Source organism: Arachis hypogaea, chromosome 13 (genome assembly GCF_003086295.3).
Source record: "Arachis hypogaea cultivar Tifrunner chromosome 13, arahy.Tifrunner.gnm2.J5K5, whole genome shotgun sequence".
Taxonomy (NCBI): domain Eukaryota; kingdom Viridiplantae; phylum Streptophyta; class Magnoliopsida; order Fabales; family Fabaceae; genus Arachis; species Arachis hypogaea.
Window position 1 is genome coordinate 131,741,575 of NC_092048.1, and position 10,506 is coordinate 131,752,080.

At 33.8% G+C, this 10,506-nt stretch overlaps 1 protein-coding gene across 1 annotated transcript; it reads left to right on the forward strand.

Annotated features, from left to right (window-relative positions):
* Positions 1–8,044: 8,044 nt before the first annotated feature.
* Positions 8,045–9,718, forward strand: LOC112733607 (actin-93-like). The gene has a single exon (XM_072213421.1). It carries the CDS (start codon positions 8,603–8,605, stop codon positions 9,092–9,094), a length of 492 nt encoding a protein of 163 aa, XP_072069522.1. The 5' UTR covers positions 8,045–8,602; the 3' UTR covers positions 9,095–9,718.
* Positions 9,719–10,506: the final 788 nt, after the last annotated feature.

The window sequence follows — 10,506 nt, forward strand, 5'->3', positions numbered from 1 at the left end:
TAGGACAGAATTGATCTTTTTTCATATCTAAAGACCTTACGATCATTGGAGTACTTAATGGATGTGACTTATCTATATAAAATCTCTTCAATATTTTTTTTTTTGTGTATGTTGTTTGATGAATAGATATCTCATTTTTTGTATGTTCGATCTGTAGACCGAGACAAAAATTAGTCTTTCCAAAATCTTTCATCTCAAGCTATTCTTTTAGAGCTTTTATAATTGTTGGAATCTCTTTAGGGGTTCCAATGATATTTAAATCATCAATGTAATAATGAATCCAAATGTAGATTTCTTTATGAAAACACATGGGTAGATATCATCATTCTTGAATCCATTTTTGGCCAGATACTCAGTAAGACGATTATACCACATTCGTCCAGATTGCTTTAGACCATATAAAAATCTATGCAATTTGACTGAGTATAACTCCTGTGAATATTCATTGGATGGTTTAGATATGTTTAGTCCTTCAGAGACTTTCATATAGATATCACGATCTAATGATCCATATAAATAGGTTGTGACCACATCCATTAGATGCATATGTAGTTTATGATATGCGGATAAACTGACCAAATAACGAAATGTTATTGCATCCACTATAGGGGAATATGTTTCTTCATAATCTATTATGGGCCTTTGTGAAAAATCTTGTGCCATAAGTCGAGTTTTGTAGCATACAACTTTATTTTTCTCATTACGATTTCTCACAAATACCCGTCTGTATCTAACAGGTTTTACATCTCTTGGTGTATGGACTACAGATCCAAAGACTTCACGTTTTGCAAGTGAGTCTAACTCAACCTTCATAGCTTCTTCCCATTTTGGCCAATCATTCCTTTGTTGACATTCTTTGACTGTTCTTGACTCAGGATCCTTACTTTCATGCAAGATATTTGTAACACCCTATCACACAGAGCTTTATGCCTAGGATGTAAATCAGGGTGGTGAGATGCTACGACCTCTAAAAATAAGATACATACATAGATATAGTTGAAAGAAGTTATAATTAGGAGTCTTGAAAAAGAAGTTAAGAAAAATCGAAACAAAAATCATGTCGCTCACGAAAGATAAGCGTAGACAGATAAGAAAGATTGAAAGGAAAGCTAAAAGACCATAAACATAGATTATAATTCTAAAATACAAATGTCAAGCTCCAAACTCGACCTGCTAAGTAAAGGCCGGCTAGAGTATACATATATACATACATATAACCCAAAATATCCCAGACTCGTAAAACTGACAACCTGTTTTTCCAAGTCAACCTTTAAGAGGGTCAAACATAAAATACAAGATAGAGAATCTATGTACATATATAAACATAAATAAAATATAACCCTATGTTTCCATAGTTCTTTGCTTCCACAGAGTCTCCACAATGTTCAGTGAGGTACCTCCTGACCTGCATCTGAAAAACAACAACATGTATAGAATGAGAACCGGATGTTCTCAACATGGTAAAGGTGCTCACATAGTTAATATAAAAGGTCGTGAAAAAACCAAAGACAATCCTAGAACTTCGTCACTCAGATATAAACTTAAAGGAATAAACTAAATCATAAATTTGGTAAAACTATCTAAAGTATCCAAGTCTCAATCTAACTCTAATTCTACAATTCACTTTCTATCTTATTAAACGCTAGCCCTACAATTCACTCTCTGTCTCCTCCAATCTAATTGTGATCCAATCCTTTATTTTTCGTTTTCTCCATTCCTCCAAAATTTTGGTGCATAGACAAGCAATACAAAAAAAGCAAACACAAGTAGGATATAGATACAATAGGTAATTATAGCAGGTAAGCATAATAATCACATAGGCAAATCCAATTAATGCATGATCAAACAAAACACACATATGCATATGATGTATGCCTGTCCTATGACTGATGAATCTCATCTGTCAGTTATAAAGTCAAACCCGACATGTCCGGTGGCTAACCCTTGACAGAACACCAAACACGGAGCAAGTGGGACAACGCTGCAACCCTTGCATCTTACCCGCATACCCGGAACAGGGGACAACTTCACCCTACCTCTTACCTAAGTGGTGTTATAGTTCTCAACCTGGAGCAAGCGGCGACAGAACTCAGCCCTTACATCTTACCCGAAGCCTCAAACTTTTCCGGAGCAAGTGGATAATACTACTACATCTTACCCGACTTATTAACTCTTACCCAAAGCAAGTGGATAACACCACTGCATCTTACCCGGAGTATTCATATTCATTTAAATTCATAATCAAAATCAATCCTCAACCTTTCTCTTCCTCATAGCCAACCTCGTCCTCAATCATATCCCATACAACTTTATCATTGATCCGAAGCGAGTGGACAACGCCACCGCCTCTTGCCTGGTCACATACATTTCATAATCATTTAATTTATTCAAATATCGTACTTCAATATCAATCATCCTCACCTCACCCTTCATTTAAACTCAATCTCTCACTCAATTATCATTTAGTTTCATTAAAAAATCATACTTTAAATCATAATCTCATCATTCTTCATTTTTTTTCAATCATCATCATTCCTCCCATTCTATTCATCAATAATTCAAATATAAAATATAAATCATTCTTTTTTAAATAAATTAAATTCAAAATGTAATTCCTTTTTTTAATAACTCAAAATCAAATTATAAAATCCTTAAAAATCCAAATCTTCTTAAATAACCACTTCAAACGAAGCCTCTTATTTTCATAAAACTTTCGGCAGCATCTCCTCTAAAACTTGAACTTCTACCACCCTTCAAGGGTCCTGACCACCAAACCAAACACCTCTCGGTCATTCAAATCATTTCCACTATCAAATAATTTCAAAATCAAAGCAGTTCCAATATTAAATCTTTTATAAAATCAAACTACATATTTCTCAACCAATCAGTTCAATTCAATTTCACAAACCTACTATCAACCCTCAACACATCAACAATCATCATTAATTTATACTCATCAGAATCATAATCCAACTCATACAAATTCATTCATCCTTAATACACATATCGTATACCATATACATAATCCATTAATAATTCATTCAGTTCATTCTGATCTTAACATATTCTAGCCTAAATTTTCATGTGACATTAAACATTAACTACGAGAAACGAAAACCATTCATTGGCCGATTCCTCCCTAATCCCGGAACACCTCAATTATCCACCGCTCCTCAAGCTCCAAAACTCCAACTCCTCACCAATTGAATTCCAGCTCCCAGGATTCAATTCCAAGCTCCCAATATCCATCAATTTAACTCTAATTCAACAAAATACACGATCTAATTCATACAATATCACAATAATCAATATTGAGCTCACTAAATTACCAATTCACAAGGGTTAGAGATTTCTTACCGTTATCCACAAGTCAAATAGACAAAATCCGGTGATTATCCAACGCTAGAGTACCCCTAAACCATCAAAATCACAAAATCTCTCAATTACCAAAATCCAAAATCACGAACTGAAAAGGGGAGAATTGGGTGAGAAAACGTAATTCTCTTACCAAATTTCTCGGTGGGTTTTGTAGAGAATTCTGAGACGAACGCATGGTCGCTGACGGCTCGTCAATCGGAGCTCCATATTGAAAGTTACGTGGAATTGAATTTTTTTAGGAGGGTTTCGTTTCTTTTCTCCTTCTTCCTCAGCGTGAAACCCGTTTGTGAAATAAAGGAGGCTGAATGCCTCATTTATACTATGGGCATTGGCCCGGTTTGGGCCAAGTTCATGCCGAGTTCAATCGGTTCGATCTGTTGGCCTGTTTTTAGGCCAAAATCTTTAAAATTAGTGTTAAAATTCATATTTTGATTATTTCTACTTCATAAAACTATAGAATTTGATTTTTTAATTTATTCAAATAATAATTAATTTATTGGTTAATTATTTACTAATTACTTGGGGTTTACAATATTTAGTGCCACATTATATGCAAATATTTTATTTACAATTGTCTTATTTTAGTCCCATTTTTCTCCTGTAAAGACATAATTTATCGAGATCTCGTCATTTTCAAAATTTTCAGGTACCTGAACGTCTTCTGCGTCGAAACTATATCAGAATTTTGAACAACTGCAATTGTCTTTACTATGTCTTTATCTTTTTCGACAGGAATAATATTTATCTTTTTTCTTTTTCGAGGATTTTTGTCTTTGGAACCGACAGGCCTAACATGATTCTAACGTGAATTTATTTTGGTGGCCATTTGTCCGACCGGAACATCAATTCGGATTGGAGCATTTTCAGCTGGTATATAGAATTTAGTAATCTTTTTTGTATCAGAAAATGCATTAGGCAATTCATTTTCTATTCTTTGCAAATGTATAATCTTTTGAACTTCTAGTTCACATTTCCCTGATCGAGGATCTAAATGCATTAAGGATGATGCATTCCAATTAAGTTCCTTTTTAGAAAACTTATTCTCTTCCTCTAATATTGGAAATTTTGATTAATCAAATTGACAATCTGCAAATCGAGCTTTAAATGTATCTCTAGTTTGTATCTCAAGATACATCACTATAGATGGCTAATCATATCCAACATATATTTCCAATTTTCTTTGAGATCCCATTTTGGTGCGAAAAGATGGTGCAATGGGAATATATATCGCACAACCGAATATTCTTAAATGGAAAATATTTTACTGCTGGTAACTGTTGGCCTCAAACGAATAAGTGCTGCGGCATGTAAAATAGCATGCCCAACCTGAGGTTGAGAGATTTGTTCTCATAAGTAAAGGTCTAGCAATTAATTGGAGGCGTTTAATAAGTGATTCTGCTAACCCATTTTGTGTGTGAATATGAGTTACTAGATGTTCAACATTTATTCCATTAGCCATACAATAAGCATCAAAGGCTTGGGAAGTGAATTCACCAACATTGTCAAAACGAATTGCTTTTATTGGATTTTTTGAAAACTGTGCTTTTAATCGAATAATTTGAGCAAGTAATCTCAGAAACGCCAGGTTGCGAGAAGACAACAAGCACACATGTGACCATCTCGAAGATGCGTCTATTAGCACCATAAAATATCTAAAAGATCCACATGGTGGATGAATATGTTCACATATAACGCCTTGAATCTTTTCTAGAAATTCAGGGGACTCAAATCCAATATTTACTGGTGATGACTTTAAAATTAGCTTTTCTTGAGAACGTATAGCACAACAAAATTCACTAGATTTAAGAATCTTCTAGTTCTTTAGTGAATGTCCATGGAAGTTTTCAATAATTTTTCGCATCATAGTTGTTCTCGGATAACCCAATTGATCATGCCAAATTATAAATTTATTTGGACTGGTAAACTTTAGGTTTACAATGGCATGTGATTTAATTGTACTAATTTTAGTATAATATAACCCAGATGAAAGTGAGGGTAACTTTTCTAATATAATCTTTTTATTTGAATCATGAGTTGTGACACATAAGTACTCATGATTTCCCTCATTCATTGTTTCAATATGATATCTATTTCGGCGAATATCTTTAAAAGCTAATAAGTTTCTTAAAGAATTGATAAACAATAGTGCATTATTTATTATGAATGTTGTTCCTCCGAAAAATAAAATTATAACTCTTCCGGAGTCTTCTATCACATTGCTTGAGTTAATAATAGTATTAATATATTCTTTTTTGGTACGAGATATGTAAAATATATATTACTTTCGAGAATGGTATGTGAACTTGCACTATTCGCAAGACAAACATCTTTACTATATGTCCTTATCATTTTTTTCAAAGATAAATAATAATAGAATAAGTAAAAGTATTTGCACAGTAAAATTATTTTATTGATTGAAAATATTTTTCTAAAAAGTATTGTACATAGTATCATATACTAAAAATTTTATTATTATTATTTTAGAACTTAGCATATTTAGTAATTTTGAAATTTATAAACATAAATATTTTATTAAATATTATTTATATACATTACACTTGAAATTTAAATACATAGATAATAAAACTTAAAAAGTTTTTTTTTTTTACATAAGTACTGAACTCAAATATCAAACTTTTCCATCATTGATCAAATTACTAATATTTCCTTCAGGATCCTCAAAGAAATCAGATACTTCATAATGAGTGGTGTAATTTTCAGCAACATCCTTCGAAACAAAATTTGACTCCTTTGATAAAAATCGACTAGGTGCCTTGGGGAACGATAGGTACGCGATCAATGACCCTTTCCACTACAACAGAAACATTTATCCTATGTTAATTTATTTTGTCCATTATTTCTTTCTTTATTCCACTTCTGGTGAGATCATTTCGTGTGAACATAATTTTTCTTCTTTTCATAATTTTTCTTGTTACAAAAACCTTGCCATTTATCTCTTATGATGTAATGATTTACCGCATTTGCGTCGTAAAATGGGACGGCGCCGGCTGGGCGCGCTTCATGATTTTTTAAAAGCAACAATAAGGCAAGAAATTAGTTCAGAATATTTTTTAAATTCTTTTTCTCGATATCGTTGCTGTAGAAGCACATTCGAGGCATGGAAGGTCGAAAAAATTTTCTCTAACATGTCGTTATTAGTTATCTTTTCCCCACATAATTTTATTCATGAGGTAATTCGGAACATTGATGAATTGTATTCATTTATGGATTTAAAATTCTGTAGCCGCAAGTGCGTCCGGCCATATCAGGCTTGAGAAAGTATCACTGTCTTTTGATGATTATAACTTTCTTTAAGGTTAGTTTTTCCACAGATCTGCAGGATCTTTTAGTGTGAGATATTCATTTTTTAATCCTTCGTCAAGATGACGATGAAAGAAGATCATGACTTTGGCTTTATCCTTTTGGGATGTATTATTTTCAGCCTTAATGTTATTTCCAAGATCCATTGAATCAAAATGGATTTCAACATCTATTATTCATGATAAGTAGTTGTTTTCAGATATATCAAGAGTATTAAATTCAAGATGAGATAGCTTTGACATAATAACAATTTATTACCTGAATTTTCCTAAATTTTGCTCAGAGTCTCGTGCTGATAACATGTTGTAAAACAAATAAATAAGAAAAAAATAAATATAAAATAAAAAAATGTAAATAAATAACTCTAGTATTAATATTCACCACAATTAATATCTCAATATAATAAAAATAATATATATATATATATATATATATATATATATATATATATATATATATATATATATATATATATGTGTGTGTAGTAATGTATATATAAAAAAAGGAAGAGTGTTTGACAGTATAAAAAAGACGAAGAGAATTGTTATTAATTGTGTGCAACCATTTTGTCTTAATTCATGGTGTTATAGACCTACAAAATATGGTTTTCAAACTTCATTAAGTTCGCTTCATTCTAAGAACTTGTTTCTTTTAATATAGAAAAAATGAGACACTCATAAATGAACATCTATTCTTATTAATTCTCGTCATAACAAAAATAATATTTTTATTATTTAATTGTATTTTAATTTAAAATATAAAAATATATCACTTTAATTTTAATAACATTTGTATAATCATCTAATGGTATACTCAATAAATTCCTTGATTCAAAAGTACTCATAATCATATAGATTAATTTACACAATAATTAATAATTAATAATATTTGTTTTAAAGAATTTTTTTTTAGTAAATGACAAATAGGTTCATGACTTTTTTTTTTTGCTGACATTTTCGTCCCCAAAAAATAGAAAATATATTCATGTCCCTGAACTCTGTAAAACGTGGATAAATATACCCCTCCGTTGAAGTCACCCTGTTAAACCCGACGGAAAACGCTGATGTGGCTCCCGTGACGCTGATCTAGCCGTTACGGGATGACACGTGGACTGGAGCTTATGAACAGAGGACGTATTAGTCCCCAGTCCACCAAAACGACGCCGTTCTTCCAATGAATTCAATATTTCAACACCCTTCTTTTCCGCCGCATTCAATTGCCGCCATTACCACCCTTCTTATAGCCTGTTCAAGCATGTGCAGTAGTCCCCAGTCCACCAAAACGACACCGTTCTTCTAATGAATTCAATATTTCAACACCCTTCTTCTCCGCCGCATTCAACTGCCGCCATTACCACCCTTCTTATGGCCTATTCAAGCATGTGCAGATCCTGCGAAGGAAAATTGCTCCATGGCTCGGCGTTGAGGTGTGGGGTTGAAGGTGATATGTTTGTTGGAATCTGTTTGGTCGATATGCATGGAAAATGTGGAAAGATTGGTGATGCTCGCAAGGTGTTTGATGGAATGTCTAAGAAGAATGTAGTTTCATGGACGGCTATGGTGGTTGGCTATGTGAAGGTTGGAGATATGGTGGAGGCATGTAAAGCATACGATGATTCAGGTGATTCAGAGTCAGGAGAGATTGCTGCTAATCAACTTTTTGAGATTGAGTAAAGCCGCTTGTGGTGGAACCGTCCACGTAAGAGTATGAGTACAGACATGGGGAGTGGATCTTGGTGTGGTTGCAGGTTCGGGTTTGATGTTGTTTTGTTCTGTTTTATGTAGGGATTGTCTTGGACTTTGGAGATGGTGTCAGTCACACAGTTCTTATCTACGAAGGTTATGCTCTTCCGCATGCAATCTTGCGTTTGGATATTGCAGGGCGTGATCTCACCGATGCCTTGATGAAGATCTTGACTGAGTGTGGATACTCTTTCACGACATCAGCTGAGCACAAAATTGTGAGAGACATGAAGGAAAAGCTAGCTTATATTGCTCTTGATTATGAGCAAGAGCTAGAAACTGCGAAGACTAGCTCAACTGTTGAGAAGAGCTATGAGCTACCAGATGGACAGGTTATCACAATAAGAGCTGAAAGATTCCAATGCCCTGAAGTTCTCTTCCAGCCATCCATGATCGGGATGGAATCTCCTGGAATCCATGAAACCACATATAATTCGATCATGAAGTGTGATGTTGATATTAGGAAGGATCTCTATGGTAACATTGTCTTGAGTGGTTGTTCCACTATGTTTCCAGGCATTGCTGACAGGATGAGCAAGGATATTACAGCATTAGCACCGAGTAGCATGAAAATTAAGGTTGTAGCACCACCAGAGAGGAAGTACATTGTTTGGATTGGGGGCTCCATTTTGGCATCTCTTGGCACATTCTAACAGGTAAAAATAATGCATCATCATAGTTACATAGAGCAAATCATTAAATAGTCTTTGTTTCAAGAAAACCATACTAGGTCGCTGCCGGTGTCTGCCACCAGGAGGAGGCTCTGCGACGGTGATCCGATTCGAAGATCCAAGAAGTATTGACCGACTTGGTTGAGGCACTGGAGATGAGTGGGGACTTCAGAGACCCCCGGTGGCTATGGAGGGCTGCAAAGAGGGTTGAAAGGCGGTGAGTGTTTGAGGAGAGAAGCTGAGCTAGCAAGGAGAGTGGATTATTCTAGTAAGGTAGTGAAACGACGTCGTTTTCTTGCCTGGGGACTAATATGTCCAATTTCCAAAAGCTCAGAGCCATGTGTCATCCTGTAACAGACAGGTCAGCTCCTCTTTTGCCACGTCATAGTTTTCCGTCAGGTCAAACGCAGTGAATTCAACGGAGGGATATATTTGTCCACGTTTTACAAAGTTCAGGGACATGAATGTATTTTTTATTTTTCGAAGACGAAAATGTCCGCAAAAAAAATGTCAGTGACCTATTTGTCCTTTACCTTTTTTTTTTTTTTGCGAAAGAATTAAATGTATATATTTAATGCAATAATGGATTGGATAGTTGGGTTTGTACTTTGTAGCCGGGAAATACCAGAACAGAGGGCCCAATATTATGCTCATTGAAGTTCACTACAAATCCCAACACTTTTGACTTTTGAGGAAGAAAAATAAATAAAACCAAAAAGAAAGAAAAGAGAGGGTATTTGGCAACTCAACTATAAATTGTTAGTTTGGTCTCTAACTTAATTGACATTAATTTAGTGGCCTAATTTAGTTTGATAAAGAAGGAAAACAAAATTCATTATTTTGATTCATATAGTTTTTAATTAAACGCATGATACCATTTTGAATTTCTCATTTTAGATAGAGGAAATGAAATATTCCAATGTGAAATTATTTTCAAAAGTTGTTGTCCTTATTAATTATACCCAACAATTTTCTGCACCGCTGTGCTAACAGTTACATCCACAAATAGAAAAAACAGCATTGGCATCACATGAAAATGATAAATTCAAACTCCCTTTTTGTTTTTTGAAAATTCCATTTGGCTCGGTGAGGCACATGTATTATATGAAAGGATACAGCCTAATAATAAAGAAGGGATAGGAGATAGAAGATATATCATAATATGATATGATACAGTTATAGTATATATAGTATATAGTATATAATAATATATTAATATATATAGTAGTGATGATAGTGGTCCATGCAAACGTTTGTCTTTAATTGGTGAAACAAAGGAATTCAAATACGCTTATAGTGTTGCGGTGGAATAATGAATACATCTTAATACATATCTAATATCTTAGAGAATCACGTGATGGGGTTGAATTTTTGTTTAGGAAGTTTCGTGTATA

Excerpts from the sequence above, each read along its gene's own strand:
- LOC112733607 (XM_072213421.1), top strand. The coding sequence starts at position 8,603 with ATGAAGATCTTGACTGAGTGTGGATACTCTTTCACGACATCAGCTGAG.